Source organism: Tamandua tetradactyla, chromosome 3 (assembly GCF_023851605.1).
Source record: "Tamandua tetradactyla isolate mTamTet1 chromosome 3, mTamTet1.pri, whole genome shotgun sequence".
NCBI lineage: Eukaryota > Metazoa > Chordata > Mammalia > Pilosa > Myrmecophagidae > Tamandua > Tamandua tetradactyla.
The window spans coordinates 165,444,598-165,464,998 of record NC_135329.1 but is presented as its reverse complement, the minus strand read 5'-3'; the positions used below and the strand labels follow the sequence as shown (position 1 = coordinate 165,464,998).

General features: G+C 38.3%; 1 protein-coding gene and 1 long non-coding RNA gene across 2 annotated transcripts in view; one reads left to right on the top strand and one right to left on the bottom strand.

Annotated features, from left to right (window-relative positions):
* The window catches only part of LOC143677898 (uncharacterized), a 32,522-nt gene that overhangs the window by 10,471 nt on the left and 1,650 nt on the right, over nt 1–20,401 (top strand). The gene's annotated exons all lie outside the window — the stretch shown is intronic.
* The window catches only part of LOC143677897 (uncharacterized), a 64,525-nt gene continuing 62,930 nt past the window's right edge, over nt 18,807–20,401 (bottom strand). The window contains exon 6 of the mRNA XM_077154509.1: nt 18,807–19,020. Coding sequence (XP_077010624.1) covers nt 18,869–19,020 — 152 coding nt within the window. The 3' untranslated portion in view covers nt 18,807–18,868. The remainder of the gene's footprint in view (nt 19,021–20,401) is intronic.

Below are 20,401 nucleotides of genomic sequence, written 5' to 3'. Positions count from 1 at the left end.
CTTAAGTTGCTTTTCACTTACGTTTTTCCTTGTCTTAGACAAATGCACTCAGATTATTTTTCAGGTATCCATTGCTGCATGATAAACTTCGCCAGAACTTGGTGACTTAAAACAATAACAATTTAGTTTTTGAATTTTGTAGACTAGCCATCTGAGAATGCCTTCTGATGGTCTTGCTGGGATCCCTCATATGACTCAAGTCATTTGATGGCTCACCTGGGACTGAAGGGTCTAAGAAGGCCTCACTCACATGTCTAGTAGTTGGTGTTAGCTGGGGCACTTCTGCGTCCTCCACAAAGTTTTGTATCCTCTGGTAAACTACACTAAACTTCACAGCTTGGTGATCCTAGGGTTCTAGGAGAATGAGAGTGGAAGCCAAATGGTCTCTTCAGGAGTAGGCCCTGGACCTCTTTTATCCCATTCTATTGGTCAAATCCAGTCACAAGGCCAACCCAGATTCAAGTGGATGGAGAGAGAGCTTCTGTTTCTGTTTTTTTTTTTTTGCATGTTTTGCATGGGCAGGTACTGGGAATCAAACCTGGGTCTCTGGCGTGGCAGGCAAGAACACTGGCTGCTGAGCCGCTGTGGCCTGCCCAAGCTTCTGTTTCTTGATATGAGGATTGGTAAATCAAATTGCAAAGGAGAATGTGGACAAGGGAGGTGTGATTCACTGGGGAGCATTGCTATAATGCTTTTCACGGGAGACATGTTCTACATGCTAACGTTTGCCTGCTGATCTTACTGTCATGCCCATAGCTTCCTTTAAACAAAGTTTGTAGTTCATGTTTTGTAATTTGTAACTCTGTCACTTGTCTTCAAGAAGTCAGACTAAAGATTTGTACTTGTATTAGTCATGAGTAGGGCCAACTTCAAGTGAGAGAAAATCCTGAATGGACTGGGTTTAAACAAGATAAAGGTTTATTTCTGATTCTGGTCAAATTCCAGAGGTACATGTTCCAGAACTGGTGTTGAGCTGGACATTTTAGGCACCTTCTATTACTACCTTCCATTCCCAAAGTCTTCTCCTAGTCCAACATGGCTGGCTGTGAGAGCTCCAAGCATTACATTTCATTTGCCCATCAGTAAGGAGAAAAGGAAGGGAAAATAGAATCCACTTCCATTAAGGTCATTTCCTGGAAGCTGTACATCTGACTTCAATTTATAACCCATTGACCTGTACTTAGTCACATAGTGGACCCTGTAAGCAAGGAGAATTGGGAAATGTACTCTGTATTTCTAGTGGCCATGTGCCGAGCCAAAAATCAAGAATCCTATTACTATGGAAGAAGGAGAGAGCAGATATCAATGGACAAGTGGCAGTCTACCACAGTGCTAAAGGCACTGTAAGCTTTCTAAGGGCTTATAATGAGGCCTGGTATGAGAAATATGCCAAACACATATGCTATATTTATTAATTCATTAATTCTAAAAGGTATTTATTGAGGCCTTCTATGTGTCAAACACTGTTCTAGCTGCTGGGAATAGTGCAACAAACAAAACAAACCCCTTCTCTGCCTTCACTGAGTTATACTCAAGTTGGGAAAAATAGGCAATTAACCAGAAAACACAATATAATGTCAGGTATTTGTAAGTGCTATGAATAATGTATCTAGATAAAGGGATAAACAGTTATGGTATGTAGATGGGAGGGGAAGAACTATTTGGGATAAGTGACATATTTGCAGAGACACAAATGACTTGAGGGAAAAAGCCATGCTGTTATCTAGGATAAAAGTAGGGGCAGAGGAACCACAAGTGCAAAGACCGTGAGACAGGAGCATACTTGAGATGTCTAAAGAACAGCAAAGAATCTGGTATAACTAGATTGGTGGTGGGGGTGAGAGGTGGACATGATAGGAGATGAGGATGAAGAGTCAGATCATGTGGCAGACTGTACAAAACTGATCCTACAAGATGGTCTTTCTCGAGGATTCCAAATGCAAAGCCGTGTCAGGGTCCCCAAGATGACCTCTAGCTTCAGTGAATCACTAGGACAACTCACAGGTCTCAGCATATAGTCATAATCATGTAATCATGGCTATGTTTTTATCACAGTGACAGAATACAAGGCAAAATCAGCAAAGGAAAAAGGCACATGGGCAAAGTCCTGAGGAAGCATAGGCTTCCATTGGTGTCCTCTCCCAAGGAAGTCCCACAGGATGCACTTAATTCCTCCAGCAACAAATTGTGACATGTATTGAGTGTTGTCTATCAGGGAAGTTCATTAGTTTTAGTGCCCAGAGTTTTTATTAGTACATAGGCATCCTATTTCTGACGTGTATCAAAATTCCAGAGTCCTAGAAAGAAAAGAGGTATTCAGCATACACCATATTATCTATACAGTTTAGGCAGAGTGAGCCTTTCCAAAATCTAAGTTTCCAGACACCAGTCAAGTGCCAACCTTGCAAGCAGGCCCTTGGACTAGCAGTCTTGGGCCTGCCATTAACTCTTTTCTGCCCTAAAGTATATAGAAAGGGATAAATGAAACAAAGCAGAGGAAGAGACAGGAAAGGAGACACTGAACAGGCTCCATGAGTTAGTAGAAGCAGTGAGTGTATAGAATGCATAGACTCCATGAGGCAGAGAAAATGAGAAATAGAGAGGGCAGTAGTAAGGATGGGAGGAAGAAGTAGAGAAGAGAGCCAAATCAAGCGAATGGGTAGGGTAGAAGAACAAATACCCTTCTCTCTGAGGACCCAGTATAGCTTTGGGACATTTTGAGTTGCTGTTTGATCCTGGAGACCAACGAACAATACTTTGTTTCTTCATGATCACATCACAAAATGCAAACACCTCTAACTAAAAGTAACATATATTGGATATCATCCTCAAAATGTAGTGATAAAGTCGTAAATTTGAAAAAAAAAAAGAATAAAGGTCTGCAAACTATGACCCATGGCCAAATCTGATCCCAAACCTGTTTAGGTAAATACACTTTTATTGGAACACAGACAGGTCCGTTCATTCCATGTTGCCTGTAGCTATTTTCAAACCACAAGGAAGAGTTGAGTAGTGTGATCGAGACCATATGGTACACAAAGCCCAAATATTTACTACCTGACCCTTTAACGAAAAAGTTTCCTGTCCCTTGGAATAGAACCTTTGTCAATCTATATCTAGTGCTGTCCAAAGGAGAGCGATTAAATGTCCAGCAGGCCCTGGGTAGCTGCATCTTTATTAGGTGCAAAGGGGATTGGTCACCCTGACCTGTTTTCCACTACTGAATCTCATTACAGATACTACTCTCTAAGTACCGTGCTAACTGAAAGGACTACAATTTTGAGTAATTCATGGAAAATTTTGGAACAGAATTTTTTCAGTTCAAATTGATTAGGTTGGCCTTAGGAACCACTCATTACATTTCCAAAGTATCATGGAAGAAGCAACTGTGGGTGAATAGCAAAAAAGTTAAAATAATAAACAAAGTTAAAAATAGTTATTTTATAAAAAGGGACAAAATAGAAAACTGAATAGCTTTTAGAAAGCAAAGAACTTTTTAATTTGAAAATAAAGGGAAATTGGTGATAATGATCATTCCTGCTTTTAGTTCTTTTTTAAAAAATAAACTTTTTATTTTAAAGCATTTTTAGATTTATAGAAACACTGCCAAGATAATGCAGAGTTCCCATATACCTCTCACCCAGTTCCCCCTATTATTAATATTTTACACTAATTAGTTTGGTAGACTTGCTACAATTAATGAACCAATATTGATACATTATTATTAACAAAATTACATACTTTATTCAGATTTTTTTTCCTGTTCAACTTAACAAATTTTATTTTCATTACATTGGAATTGGTGAAGGAAAGGGATCCTGAATAAATGCACAGATCTGCGATATTCTGTTAATCTCTCAAACAGAATTTAGATACAGATTACAAAAGATGCTGCAGTGAATACACTGGTTAATTTTGGTAGGATAAAGTACTTTCATCTTTTACCGAATTTTCACTTTTCACTTGAACAATTTTTGCACTGGCTGGGAGTACTCATTGAAACACCTTAACTAATCTTCTGTTTGCTTTATATAGAAGATCTATTCATGTCATAGTCCAAAACCATCTCCAAATTCCATATTCCACCCACTAATTTAAGCCAAAATTCTTTTGCTTTGCTGAGAATAATCACTTTCTTAGATCTTCACTTGCATTAACAGAACTAGCAATTGAGGGACACATAAAAAATAAAAATGTCATTTACTGCATATGAAACTACAAGTTGAGAACAATACTACCTGGGTGAGATGCACGTCCCAGGGGGTTGCCTGGCCTCAATCATTAATTTAACCACTTTCTCATCAGCTTCAGTGTCCTTTCAATTCAATCTGACATCTTAGTATAATCAACAGGTGCATGGTCCTTCTCAGGAAGGTTACATATGTCCAAAAATTTTAAAAACATTTCCTGTCAGAGCTCTTTAAATTGTAATCCTCAGGATATTTCAGCTGGCTCCCATTAGCAAGGATTAAAAGCTAAATGCATTATTTTCTAGCTACCAGTTCAGAGCAAAAGCCAATGAAGTCTGAGCAAGTTTCAAACATTTAGAGAACTGAATATGGTTTATACTATCCCCTGGACCCTATCAATTAATGCTCCGTCCATGTTCTCTGGAGCTGAGTGATGGGACCCGTGATGATAAAACTGTAACAAAATTACTACCATACCAGCTAACATTTATTGAGCACTCACTGTGCCAGGAGCTTTCTTAATAGCTTTACATGGATTGTTTTCTTAGATTTCAGTTAATTGCAGATTCACAGCTACATTCTACAAGAAGTTCGCCCTGTCCTCTTCAACCCCTCTCCTTCAAAGTAAATCCTATACCAGATTCTCAGTTATCTAAAGAGCTACTAAAATGAAAATGTCTCTGCAAAAGGAAACACTGTAAGCTGAGCTAGTCTTTACGTGCCATTATGATTAATTTTATCATACTCTTTGCAACAAAACTTTAATGGGAAACGGGGAGAAAGAGCTATGCAGATGTGCTGCATGGACACTAAAAGGCAAACCTGATACCAAGTAAAACCTGGTCTACCTCAGTGTCGAACCTGAAATATAATCACCACCATCACCCTTCTTCTAATTTTAAATCCACCTGAAGTATGCATGGGAAAACAAAGGCCAGGAATGGATCTTTCCACTCTGCAGTGTATTGATAATAATTACCTTAAATTAATGACTCATTAAGAATAAGCATGCTCAAGGATCACTAACTTCTAAGCAATGCTTTAGACCATCTTCAGATGTTGTTGGTAGATACATTTGAAGGGTGTTAGGAATTATGCCTTTTTAAATAGAATAAACTCTAAGAACATTTTCCTAGAGATGTACTTTTCAAAAAAAATTTCTTGAGATTTGTTTCTAGGTCATTAATCACAGCCTGAGAGTTATCACTCACAGAAGCATTCTTTATCAAGGCCTGAAACAATTCTAACTGAAGAAGACCTCTGACTATTTGCTCCAAGGAGTTGGCAGGTGGGATGGAATGCCGGAAAAGTGGTCACAGAGCTAGCTGCACACAGTTCAGCTGAGTCAAGCAAAAAGACAATCTCAAGAGTGAGATGTATCCTCTTTGATATGTATCCAGTTTGAAATGCTGACACTGGCAACAAGTTGTTTTTTGCACTTTCTGAGTTCCCATGGGCTACTGGGTTATACCATCTAGAATTCTCCTGGCTGGCTGGGTGCAGCTGACCAAGTGAATGTCTGGGGCCGAGGGCGAAGAAAAGCCTGTCCCGTGTCCTGCTTTAGCCACTGGACATAGGCTCTAACTGAAAGCACATCACTGAGCTGCAATTACCATACCTCTCCATTTTTTTCCAGAGAATTACCCAGGAACATTGCTGGAAGTGAGCTGTCTTGTTCAGTCAGCTCCTGTTTTCTCAGGAAGGTTAGGGCCCTGTGAATTTCACAATCTTTGCAGCTTCTTGGGAAATCCGTTATGGGTTTCCAAATCTCTTGCTTAACTTTGATTACATTCCTAAGTGATTACAAAAGTGAAAATAAAAAACCAAAGCCATTTTGTTCCTTGGGAATAACAGGAAGTGAAAATTGCACTTTATAATTGACTTTATAATCATACAGTCGTGTTGTTATTTACTGGAATCCACAGTCCCTATATGGAAGAAATAAATGTTGATAATGAATTAATCTTGTCATATGTTTTAATAATTCATGGAATGTAAGAACTGGTAGGTACTTATAGATCTACTCTGCAACTTCATGTCACAGATCTGAGACCAGAGAGAGCATCACTCACTGATGACTATTTGGCTCATATAGGAGGAAGAACGCAGGTCCTAGAAGAAGAAATCTCGAGCTTGAATCCTAACCCTGCCACTTACTGGTTGTGGCTTCTAGGCAAGTCATTGAACCTCGATTTCTATATTAGCAAACTGAAATAATTGTTACACTCTGAACAAGCTGTGAATGTTGCTTTAGAGAGGGAAAGAACAGTGATTCGTCACTGGGAACTTGGACATAGATTGGCTCCTACAGAGTTAAACTAATAAAATGCACGTATAATAGATGAAAAAGCTGCTTTTAGAAATAAATTATAAAATTGTAAATTTATGACTGAAGGATTTTTTCTCTCTTTTGTCCTGATTAAAAAGTACTACTTGTACAATGTATAAAGAAAAAAAAATCCAGACAGTAAAGAAGAAAGTGAGACTTGTTTATAATTCCTAGTGACTACATCATACACATGCAGATAGGATCATGCCATATCTGCTTTTGCCAGTTAACAAGATATTGGTATAATCTTTTGAGACATCTGAGAGCACTCAGAGTTCCAAGCAAAATGAACTAGGTACAATCTCTGGGAAGTCCGTATGATCTCTGGGAAGCCCAATAATCCAGGGAGAGACTGAGTAAATAAAATGGGTTGATGGGCAAGAAGCAAAGCAAAGGAAGACATCTAATGCCAGAAAATAGACCCGGCATGGTGCTAAGGCTTTACAGGGGCAACTTAATTTAATCCTCTCAACTATCCTACACAGTAGGTACCATTATAATTCCCATTTTCAGATGAAGAAACTGATACTCAAAGAAGTTAACTTAAGCCATATGTTTAGTTTAAGCTGCCAGAATGCAATACACCAGAAATGGAACAGCTTTTAAAGAGGGGAATTTATTAAGTTTTGCAAGTTTACTGTTCTAAGGCCATGAAAATGTCCAAATTAAGGCATCCAGGGAAAGATACCTTGGTTCAAGAAGGCCGATGATGTTCAGAGTTTCTCTCTCAGCTGGAGAGGCACATGGTAAGATCTGCTAGCTTCCTCTCCTCATTTCATAAAGCTTCCCCAGGAAAGTTTTCCTTCTTCATCTCCAGAAGTCTTTGGCTGCATGGGATCTATTTGTTCTGGTGGCTCTAAAGCTTTTTCCAAAATGGTTCCCTCTTAAAAGGCTCCATTAAGCAACCCCCACCTCCAACGAGTGGAGACATATTTCCATGGAAACCATCTAATCAAAGGTTACCACCCACAATTGGGTGGGTCACATCTCCATGGAAACAACAAAAAAGATCCTACCCAGCAATGTTGAATAAGAATTAAAGGACATAGTTTTTCTGGAGTATGCAACAGATTGAAACTGGCACCCTATATACTATAGCTAGTAAGTGTTGGGAATTGGCCCTGTACACTTTCAGAGACAGATGTGCTTCATTTCTTACTTTGTGGAATATTCTTTTTAGGTACCATCTATTGTCATCTCACTCTAGATTTGGGGACTGGGCTCTCTCTACCTCTCATTCCCCAATCTTACTATGAGCATGTGTCCTCTGCTCATCCTCCCAATAAGGTCATACCATGATTTTCTTTATGTCAAATATTCAGTATTTACATAATACACAGATAGTATTCACAGGCCAAAACTATAGATCACCATAACTTGTCCATTCATGACCAGTCTCTTACTTTTCCTGGAATTGTTGTCTTGGTTATTTTGTTATTGTTTATTTCATTTTCCTTGTACTTATTACTAATTTAAACTCTCCCCCAATTGTAGAAATCTTCTTTTAATATATTCAAATGCATTAGGGACTCTAACAATTTCATGTTCTCAAGGAAATCTCACTCTCTCTGCTCTGAAGCATGTGTTCTTCTGCATCAGCTATAGATAGGAGAGTGAGGCTGGGTATCCTATTCTCCTGTCTCTAGTCTTGGATGCCATTTCCTGATTTTTATACTCTCCTTTTTCTTGGTTTGCTCCTTTGTTTTGGTGAAAGACACAACTCATTTACTCCTGAGCAGAGTGCAAAGGAAGCAAATTTGTTAAGACCGCGTGTGTCTGATAATATCTTTATTCTACACTTATATATTGTTATCTGTTTGCGGGATATAGAAGTCTATTTTTCCAACACATCTCTCGATCACCTTCTAGCTTTATTGTTGCTTTTGAGAAGACAGATGACCCTCTGATTCTTGATTCATTATATTAAATTGGTTTGTTTTTTTTCTGGAAATTTGTAGTCAGATGTCTTTGTTCCTCCTGTTTTTAAATTTTTGTATATTCTTCAGTACAGATTTATTGAGTGCTTACTATGTGCTAGGCACTATTCTAGGTGCTAGGGTTATGCCAATGAAAGTTTTAAGTTTTATTATGCTATCTATGCTCAAGTATATGTCTATTTTTACTTGTTGTTCTGGGCATTTGACAGACCTTCAATATGGAAACTCAGATTATAGGATATTTTCATTAATTTATTATTTGATGATTTTCTACCCTTTGCTCTCTATTAGTACCCCTATTATTTAGATGTTGGACTTCTTGGAGTAGTCTTCTAATTTTCATATCTTTTGTCTTGTATTTATAAATATGCTAGTCCTTTTGCTCTACTTTCTGGGAAATTACTTAACTTTTTCTTTTAGTCCTTATATTGAATTTTCGTTTTTATGTCATATTTGCAATGTCTAAGATTCTTTTGCTTTCCCTAACTATTCCTTTTTTAGCCAGTCTGTTATTGTTTCCTGTCTTCCCTTATCTCTCTAAATATACTTAGAAGGTTTTTTTTTTTATGTTTTCTATTGGCATAGGTTGACACCTTCTGTTTGCTTTAGTTTCTTTCTTTCATTAAGAAATTTTCTTTAAATATCTGGAGATCCTTGACTGTTTTATTTTAAGAATGGGGCATTGGAAAAAAAAAAAAAAGAATGGGGCATTGGAAAAGAGATGCTCTGTGTGCATGAAGGTAACTCTCCACTGGGATTTGTTACAGGATAATCTGACACAGGTCCTGCTTGGATGAAATGATCCAGTGTTCTGGGAGCCACGTGCAGAAAGGGGATTGAGGGAACCTCAACACCTCAATTTGTAAATTTATTCTTAATCCTCAGTCTTCAATATATTATAGGCCTCTTCTTTACTGGTAACTCCAATCTGACATTCCTCTGTTCTTATCATGAAAATAAACCTTTGGTTTTATACTGAGTTGGGGAGGGGCAGTCTCCCACCTGAAAGGAATAGGGTTAGGGAACAGGGAAACTGCCAGTTTCTTACAAAGACTATTGGCCAAAATCCCTGTTTAAGCACCACCCATATTCTCAATTGTTAAACCTCCTACTGCACCAATTTTGGGAGTCTCCATAATTGGGTTGACTCTCATCAAGTTTAAATTCAAATTTTGGGGGTGTCCTAAATCAGTTACCTTTTATCTATCTGCTTTCCAGCTTTTACAATTTTATTGCTGTTGTCTTCTCTCTCATTGCCTCTTTCCTTTTATATTTATGTCTTGTTAAAAGTAATTTTATTGTTCTCTTAGTTGGGTCTAAAGTGTACTGATTTGAACGTTTTGCACATTGTGACATCTTTAACTGGGCTGCTCCAGTCCTAAGCTATTATCAATATGTTATAGGGAAGTTGGCAATGTTTGTTCTCACTGTTCTAGAAAAACATACTGAATCTAACAAACACAAATGCAGTCACGAAAGAAATACAGTAAGCACAGCTTGGACAAAGTGTACATCTGGACTCTCCATGCTTACCAGAAAGCTTCCAATTGTGTGAAACTAGACATTTCCAAGAAAAAGTAAAATCTAGCACCAAACCAGATACTCTTTACAATGTTCACTATATCAGTAAATGGTACCTCATCCTTTCAGTTACTCCTGTCAGAAACTTAGGAGTCATCCTGACACCTTCATTTTCCTTGGCTCCCATATCTACCTATTAGTAAGTCCTGCCTGAAAATATCTGGCAGAAGTCCACTTCTTTCTATCTCTGCTTTGAAGTCTCCTATTTAAGTTACCAATGAGTCTCACATGGACTTTTCCTTTAATGACTCAAGGTCATTTTAATGAAAAACATGCTGTAATAAAGTCAATTTCTTATTTTTTCAAGGTGTAAAGGGATATCAACCACTATGATAAATAGCCTCAGACTGACCAGAAAAAACAGTGAGATAATTTAGAAATTTTCAAAAGATTGTTTAATTTTTTTTAATGCTAAACAGAAGACTGAGATATTGGTTCAATTGCTATCTTCAAATATAGAAAATATTTAATAACAATTGTTTTTATTATTATCGTTATTGAGTATTGCTATGTATCAGTAGTAATGTAAGAGCTTTGAATGCATTTAATCTTCACAGCAATCTTCTGAGGTAGCTAACTAGTCATATTTCCATTTTACCAATGAGTATATTCAGGCCTGAAGAAATTAAGAAGCCATGGATCCAAATGGTTGAGCAAGGTTTCACTCCCTAGGCAGTGTGGCTACATAGCCTGAGTGATTAATCCCTTTAATGAGAAAAAGGATGAGCAGTTTTTTCAATAAACCAGACATGTGACCAAGGGAAAATGACCTTAAATATGGGAGAGACTTCATTTGTACATAAGGAAGTACCACTTAGAAGTACTCAATGTTAGAGTAAGATGCTTTAACAAATTGGCTGCATGTTTATTCTGATAAACTTGCAAAACTAGTATAGATGAGTTATAGCCCAGAAAAGTCAATTAGTCATTATGGATTTAGAAGCAAGGTCAGAACCAATAATTTTCTGAGGTCCTCTTCAGAAAGGCTCGTTCCCCAGTTATCCTTTGCCTCCATCCTTTTCCCATGTTGAAAGTTTGCCTTATGTAATCAACTGTTTTATTCCAGGGTAGTTTATCCAGGGAAAATCCTGCTTTATTGAGTTTAGTAGTCACTTTGTTTAATTACTTGCTGTGTTAACGACTTGGCATACACTTCATCCACAGTCAGCACCTAGTAAGTTTAATTACTTGCTTTGTTGACATTATGCTGTCTTCAGGGAAACACTTTGAAATCCAAAATTTAATCACCTTCTTAGGACCACTCCTTCTCCCAGAAATTACAAGATCATAAATGATACCAAGGAGTAAAAAACAGGAGAAGAATTTAAAGAAATTAACATGATTGCTATGAGGATTTTGATGAACACAAAGAACATGGAAAAAGGATGCAAGAAGACACTGATTCATAAATTAGAAAGGGAAGAGTCTGTAAGATGGTGTTAGGAAGACCATCCCTTAGAATTATCTTGAGGTTTGCTGAAAAAACACTGAAGATGGTGTTTTTAAACACATAAAGAACACAATTTTGTGGGTAAATGGTATGTGTATTGCAGCTGCTTTGTATAGGAAAGTACCCTAGAACTGGCCCACATCTGTTCCCTGGACTGTCCATAGAGCTACCACCAACTTTCAGGGTTCAGCTCCCACTCCAGGGAAGCCTTTACTCTACACCCCATACAACCTTGGGTCTCATTGACTGCACCATGTACTGGTAATGCACATGGCTTGTCTACCAAAAAATCCATGTACATGCTTCAAGCAGGATTCAAGATGATTCATACTTGCTCTTGGAAAAATGGCCCAAAAGCCATAAAATTTGAAACCTGTGTGCTCAATCTCAACAAACCCCATATGTCTGTTTTACCTAAAAAACAATAACAACAATAAGAAAACTTCCAATAATCCTCTACTAAATCATTAGAAGAAGATGGTAAATAAAGGATGTGTGATGTCTATTTGGACTCAAGACAAATTCCTTGCAGACTTGTCTCAAACAACAACAACAACAAAAAAAAAACAATTCATAGAAGGGGGTTTAATCTGGTCTGTGGAAATTGAGGCCAATAGGGACACCTCTGGGCATCACCCAACCAGGGGGGTTCTGAAATGTTTTAATAAAAGAGAGCACTTGATATAGATAACCAGTGAGCAATTTTTATGGTCTTCATAGGACAGTACTAGTTAACCAAGAACTCTCCTATATGTCAATATGATTGACATTATCCTTCCCAAAATACACTAAATCTGTATTTTGATAATGTTTATCATCTCTGGAATTACTAGTTCAATACCTGACTCATCCCTAAATTCACCGTAGACTGTGTCTGAATAGCAACGTGAACGGAGCCCTCTGGAGCTGAGCTCCACTCATTTCACAGCCCCAATCCTTACCCCAGGTTATAATTGTCTTTTCATGGTCCCAGCATAACAGAATCCTTGTCATAAAGTAAATGCTCGATAAATAAGTAGATGAACGAAAAAATAAATTAATGCCTTAGGTATAAGTGTTTCCTTATGTTCCCCCACATGCTGGGAATATCAATTAATCCTCTTGTTCCCAAACTTAGCTGTACTTTCCCATCACACTGGGAACTTTTTAAAAAGCAGGGATTGATCCCCACTGCCCCGCATTCCAAAATTCCTGTAAAGGCCAGTGACTACAGTAGGTTACAAAGCTCCCATAAATGACTGTGATGAAGTTTAAGAAGCAAGGGTTTAAGCCATCTGGATTCAGGTTCCTAATCTGGAAACAGGGAAAACAAAGCTGACCCTGCTGCCTCCTGCGATGCCATTAAGATCAAATGCATTAAACTGCTTTATACACTGCAAAGTATTGTTTCAAGGAAGGGATCGTTGTATTACTATGCAAGGTAAGAAAAGAATGAGGCTGACCAGATAGACCTGCCAGAAAACACAAATGCACGATTATACAACCCAAGCACTTCTACTGTGGCACATACATGACTCATCAAATTCTAAGATTCAAGTAAGATCTGAATAATGTTTTCTGAGCCAATCATCTCCACGCGTCTGCCTATAAATCTCCCACTTCACATATTCCACAAGTGTGACTTTCTGCTAAACTTAGAAACAAAGCACCTACTTTATGTAAAAAGTATGAGGAAGCTTTTGGAAAGGCAGAGTAGTTTGGGGAAAGACCATTGGTTCATTCTTAGCTTTATTTCTCCACTTTGCTCACTGGTCATAATAGGTCATTTCAATCTCATGCAAGGGGGAACCTGCGAGTTATTACTTTCCAATCTTGCATCGTGTAATTCTGGGTTCTATCAGTGCTCAACCCAGATTCCCTGGTTCCCCTTTGTTGCTTTTGTATGCTCACCCCCCAGCTTCTGCACACTGAGCTCCTAATCTAACTCATGTGTAACACCTTTCAGAAAATTACCCTTGGTATACAGAAGCCTCTTAGGCAGGATGTGGTGAGCCAGAAAGTGGGGTGAGGGGGATATATATAGGGGGATTGATATTCCACCTCCGGGGCAGCCATTAGTCCCCCTGACTCTTATAGGAGTATGAAAGCCGAGATCACGTGCCTTGAGGCAGAACAAACTATGCAGTAATTTATACTCCAGAGCTCCCTGTGAGGTTTTTCCAAGAATAAGACTTCACCTGAAATTCTACCCTTCCCTGGCTTTTTCTCCTTCCCTTTTCTATTTCCTTCACAGCCTTGCTAGTTTCTCTTATAATGACTTGTCCACAAATCTTGATCTCAGGATCTTCCTCATCACATCACTTCTACATTTTCCTCAGCTGTAGATGTTACAGCTTAAAAACAAACAAACAAACTTTTCATCTTTTCATTTGCATTTGTCTGATTAGTGAGATGGAGTGTGTGGCCATGATAGGTGTCAGCTGGATTTCCTCTTTTATAATCTACTCAAATGCTTTACCCATTTTTTTTAAGCTAGTATTTATAGATAGAAAAGTGAACAATCTTAAGCATACAGCTCAACAACTTTTTGCAGCCATTGTTTTAATTTCCCAGTTCCTAAAATGGATATCCTATAATTGGTTGATTAAACAATAGGAATTTCTTGGCTCAAGATTTTAAGACTAGGAAAAGTCCAAAATCGAGGTGTCAGCAAGGCAATGCTTTTTCTCCCCACAGACTGTGTGGCATTCTGGGGCTGGCTGCAGGGGATCCTTAGTCCTGGGCTTTTTGTCACATGGCAATGCAGATGGTAGCATCTTCTTTCTCTTCTGTGCTCCACTGACTTCCAACTTCTGGCTGCTACCAGTGGCTTTCTCTCTCTGACCTCCACTCTGCCTATAAGGGACTCCAGTAATCCAGATTAAAGCCTGACCTGATTTTCATGTTGCATGGTATTTGTCTTAGAAGCTGGAAAACTAAAGCAATGGGTCAAGAGAAAAATGGAAATTGGAAAAAACATTTTAGATTCTTTCTCCCTGGAATTTCTTGGTCAAAGAGAAAAAAAGAGGGGTAAGAGTTTTAAAAAACTAACACACCCATCTAAGAATAGAACAGAAAATGCTGCTATGGTACATTCCTTCAAAAATACTTTGTTCCCATGTTCCTTTTTCAAGTGATATTTTAAAACAATACTTATCGTATAAATTGGTGATATTTTTAAATTTGTCTTCTCACTACTTGGAGGATTTTGAAATGAGCAAACATATGTTCCTATCTAGATGTCCATAAGCTTTATTATTCCTGTTCATCTGATCACACAAAAAAAGTGGATATTTCTTTGGAAATAATGATTTCACTTAAAGACAAAACCAAACAAAACACTTGCTTGGGTGGGGGTGTTCCTGTTGGGGAAAATATTCAAAGATTTTACCTTTACATAGTAGATATATTTAAAAGTGAATATTCTAGCACTCTTGAGAAAATTTTTGTACCAGTGAAGGTATGACTGTACCAACATAAAGTCATGACAGAGTTGCTGTTGGTCAGGATGCCAGTGAAAAAATATGGTACATTCAAAATAGAAAAAGTAAAACAACTCGAGAAAGGGTGAATGAAAGGACTATGTAGGGAGGTGTGGGCAGATGTTGGAACTACAAAGGGATGGTATAGTCTTTTAGGACCAATAGCCATGAAACTGTTACATCAGGTCAGAAGAGAGAGGTGAAGCAGCAATGAGGGAATCTGAGAGCCTGCAGATAATGCCATGTCATAGGGTTCCCAATGGAAAATCATATTCAAATCCGACATAATAAGCCTAATAGACACCCAAAGGAAACTCACTTATCACCCAAGTAAAGGCAGTATTTCCTTATAGTCACTCAATACATGTTTCTTGAAAATAATTTTATCAACTACAAGAAGGCTAACATAATAATCAAGACTGTGGGTCTATAAGTGGCAAAAATGTAAGCCAAATTGCCTTAAACAAAGAAAGGGAATTTATCCGATCCCAAATGAGAAATCAGGGATGAGCTGGATCCAGGGGCTCATTCACTTAGTCTCCTCATTCACTCTTTCCAAGGGCAAGATGAATGATCTAGATCTACAGAAGGGCTGGTGCTGATGGGGAAGAGGCAGGGCTGAGATTTAGCAGAAGCTCGACTTACCAAATCATGAGGCATGATACTGGGAGAGAGTTACACAAAGTGGAAGTAGGAAAATATCTGATATGTGAGCATGGTTCAGCCTTCCTAGTACTCTTTCTTTTGTCAGATTAGATTGCCTTATCTTCCAGTGTGCACTCCTACCTTGTGCTAATCGGTCTGCAATGGAAGGCAAGACCCAAAGACCCCAACCATGCCAGTGGCTGGCATATGAATCAGGTTAAGTAAAGAGTAGGCTATTAGAAAGCTCTTTTGGGTACCAATCTGAAGTTACAAGTTCCATCAGTTTCTCAGCAATGAAACTGTTTCTTCTCCATCTATCTAACCCTTTTATTTATCTCTCAATTTGTTCTGAATTTAGGCAAAGAGGAATTTATATTTTTGTGCCCTAGAATCTCCATCAATAGTGTTTTCGGGATGCAGTCTCAATCTTTCCATCTCTCAATGGTGCTTTTCTCTCTAAGCTTTGCTCTCAGAAAGATTCTCCTTCTATTGGGACAAAGATGACAAAAGGAAATTCTAGACTTGCATTGATCTAACAGCTTGCAAACTCTGCTGGTGATTCTTTTATGATAATTCTAGCAAAAATTATTGGGAAGCCTTTCACAGACTCCTCTTGGGTGGTGTGCCTGGCCCTGGTCAGGAATGGAGCACTCTGCTTGCTCATGCCCAGGAGACCTGATTATTCCATTTGCTGGGGAACGGGCCAGCTTCATCGAACCATATGGGGGAAGAATGGAGGAAGGGACTACATGAATGAGTCTCAGGAGTTTGCTAAGGACTTTGAGATTTTAAAGACATTTCTCTTTCTTATTGGTGGTGGTCAACCTTGGCAGAAGCCCTTCGTGCCACCTTTGGCATTGTCTGAACATTGTGAAGGCAAAAATGGCAACTGTCTAAAGGAATGAGCCCAACTATACAAATGAATATGGGGTGTAAAGAAATTTAAAACTTGGTTTAAATCAGATGTTTAAAAAAATCAACCTTAAAAACTAAGTTAACATTTCAGGAGAATGAAAAAGAAGACATAAAATTTTATTAGAATCTTGAATTGGAGAACACTGTAGTGTTAGACTAAACCTAATTTCAATAATTAGAGTTGCCTGAATAAGTAACTTTAAAATCAAGTCTCAATAGTTCCTCTGCTGCGACAAACATGTGAGACATTTCATGAACGTACATAATTTCATACATTCGCTCTGTGTTAGCTGTGATTCCAGCTTTCTCTCTTCTTCTAAACAACCTATCAGAATGCAGGTGAGAGAATCTTAAGTCCTCTTCATTTAAAAACTATAAAAAATCTTGGAAAACTTCAATATACCTATTATAAGTGACTATGCAGTGGTAAAGGCTTTGGCATCAGAATAGACCCTGTTTGAATTGTGACCCAACCACTTCTTAGTTCTGTATCACCAGGCAAATTATGTCTCTAAGTCTCATTTTCTCCATCTGTAAAATGGACCTAATTAATTGTACCTATAGTGTTGTGAAAAATGAATGCAGAGCATTTAGCACAATACAATGAAATATTGGCAATAATTAATTAAAATTTACGAGTGACACCATTTCAGTATGGGTGACAATAACCTAGAGTGAAGAAAATAATGCCATTATAAACCACTAATCTAAATGGTCATAAACTTTATTCTCAGTAAAATTCTTTAATTCTGTACATTTCCCTCAGATAGTACCCAGATCAGTATATCAACTTACCATTCATTTAAAAATATTTTGAGTACCTGCTATGCATAAGGCATATACATATTTGATGGTAGTTAAATAAAAAGGTATTGATTTTTCCCCTCTTTTATTTAGCTTTTATTTACACATTGCTTAAGTTTGGGCATTCTCAAAGGAAGGATGATTATTAAACCAACTAAACAACGCTCTGATGGGTGGGGGCCTGTCCAGACCAGCTCATCTTCCCTGATAAAGGGCATAGCCTCAGCCTTGGCCTGCAGACACTTACCCTTTACATCTCTCTTTCCTCTAGATCCTACCTAGCCTGTACATCAGCAACTTCAAAGGGAAGTTCCTGTTTTAGAAGATCTGAGCATTCTTAGGATAGGAGCATGGGACTTCCGGTGAACCTGGCAGAGCCTTCAGCAGTGCTGAGACCATAGATTACAGAAAAGCCCTGAATTCACCTTGACACTGAGTTGTCCATACCCCATGTACTTGGCAAACAAACCAACCTCAATTTTCATCCTTGAGTCAGCCTGTTATAGCAACCAGCTGGCTTTCTGTGCGTGATTGCAAGCTTGGTTTGAGTGACTACTTGGGCAGGTGACTAAATCAACCAATATGGTTAGTGTATGCATAGACAAAGACTTAGAACCTGTTTCTCATGGTGCAAGTTTTAGCATCTGCAATCTTTCCATTTGTTTTCTGTTTACAAGCTGTTGGCCTTGAGAATTATTTACATTTTAATTAGGAGAGTTCAACCCCCTTTACCAGGAGAATGAAGTAGCTTATTTACTTCCTACTGGCAGACTTCTGAGGAAGCAGTTTAGCCAGGTTTGCTGAGCCATTGAACCAAAATAAAGTAACACAGAAAAGCAATACCATGTTCTTATTTGCCAGCTTTGCTTCTCCTTGCTGGCACTTCTCTTGGGGACCAAAACTGAAATGAGCTGCCTCAGTTGATTTTCTCCTTTTTCTTAGGGTGAAGCAAACTTCTAACAGATTTTAGTTGCATATATGTATAACACTCATTTATTGAGCATAACAAGGGAGTGAGTTTGTTCTCTGTGTGCATTTTCAAGTAAGCTTACCCCTTTGATCATTTAACCTTTTCCTTGTTTATAAAGAAATACTTTAAATATTATTCAACCTCATTGCCCTTCTAAAACAATACACTAAAGGAAAAGCAAACTTCCCTTGATGACACATGGTCATCACATGGATTAATCATTGAGTTGTACTCTGATACACGCAGGACGCCTAAGGTGGAAGGACTTGTGTTAAATAACCCCTCATTGTTGCATCTTGAGTTCTTGACTCTACCGTTGTGTATTTTCTTTCCTTGTAGGGCTGTCTATCTCTCGTAACCCCTTTTTCCACTTCCAATATGCTGTTTCTAATCTCCACGAACTGGGAAATCAGATAAGCCTGTTTCCTGGAACTGAAGGCCTAACAAAATGTTCTATGAGCAAAGTGCAGAGACTTCAGTGCATACTTGGCTATCAGTGAGGATGGTTTGGCTGTGAATAATTGAAAATCCTGACTCATCTGGCTTAAGCGACATGAAAATTTATTATCACACAGAACAAGAAGGCTCAACGTAGAACAGAGTCCAGGCACAGTACTGCAGGCCTCCTGTTATACTCCTGGTGGTTCTCCCAGCTCTGCCATCCTCTGTGGTTGGTTTTATCCTCGAACTGGTGGCAACACAGTTGAAGTGGCCCCAGAGGCTCATCCAGACCCGTGACTTTGCAGGGAAAGAGAAAGGATATCTCTTCATATATCTCTCTTTTAGGGGAAAGGAATCTTTCCCAAAGGCTCACCAGTAGAATTTTTCCTGTTGGCAAGAATTGCCCATTCCTATACCAATCACCAGCAAGGGGAGTGGAATTCCCACGATTGACTTGTACTAATTAGCATCAACGCTGGACCAAATTGGAACACTTTTAGGAAAAAGAAGAGGGAAAAGTGAACACTGGGAAGGGAACCAGCAGGGTATACTAAAAATTGGAATTAATGAATTTGTCTCCTTATGATTCTTTAAAACAATTCTCTGGGTTTGCAACTGTATCTACAACTAGTCCAGATTTTAAAGAGATCAGTTTTAGAAAATTGACATTTAAAAAAAATCAATTGGTAATCAGAGACATTTAGTGAAAAACAACTTTGAGCCACGTGTAACTATTAATGAAGACAAAGTTTGGTGGTTGCTTCCTATGTGAATATTACAGCACTGACCTACAATAAAAAGCTAAGCAGTTTATTGTGAGGAAATATTCAGAGGAAGGGGCTGTTGAGAGTGAAGGATGGTAGAGGTAGCAGTGGTTTCCCTTAAATGCCAAATACCCTTCAAATGACTGAAGGCCTGTGAAGAGATAAATGAATCAAGTGACAGGAAGATCCCAGGAACCGACACTTTCCTCTTAAAGCACATTAGGGAGGAGGTCTTAAGACCTAGACCACTTTTTAGGGTGTAAGCAGCAATGGCTAAATTAGTCAAATTTGTTTATATCTTTTGCTTCTTTCTTGCAGCTCTGGAAAACTTCTCCCTATATGAGGAGCTCAAAAGAACATTTATTCAATTAATAAAGAATATAGACATAGGACTGATCTTACAATTCATTTCATCTTAGGGTTCAGGATTTTAAGAAGGCATCAGCTCTTCCTGGAAGTTGTCCCTAACTCATGACACCATCTCCAAGTGTAATTTGATGTCCCTTCTCTGTACTTCAGTGGTGTTCCATGGATACTTCCAACCTCATACTTAGTGCATTAGATAACAATCTTTAATTTTCTTGTTTACCTTTCCCCCAAATTCTGACTATCTTGACAAAGGAACTAGATTCTATTTATTTTTGTATCCACAGCATCCTGGTGCTTACAGACTAATCATAAGGATGGATGAATAGGTTAGATAGAGAAACTAAGGAGCAAATTAATAATTTCCTTCTGCATGAAGTAAACTGCTGCGCTAGAAATAGAATCCTAGATCCCAGAGCTATTTTTACAATCCGAAACTCTGCTGGGTTGACACAGGTGAAATTTTTGTTTGGGATTTTGTTTTTAAAGAACTTCCCTAAAACTATGCTGGGGCAAACAGAGTTTAGGGACATGGAGGCAAAAGGACC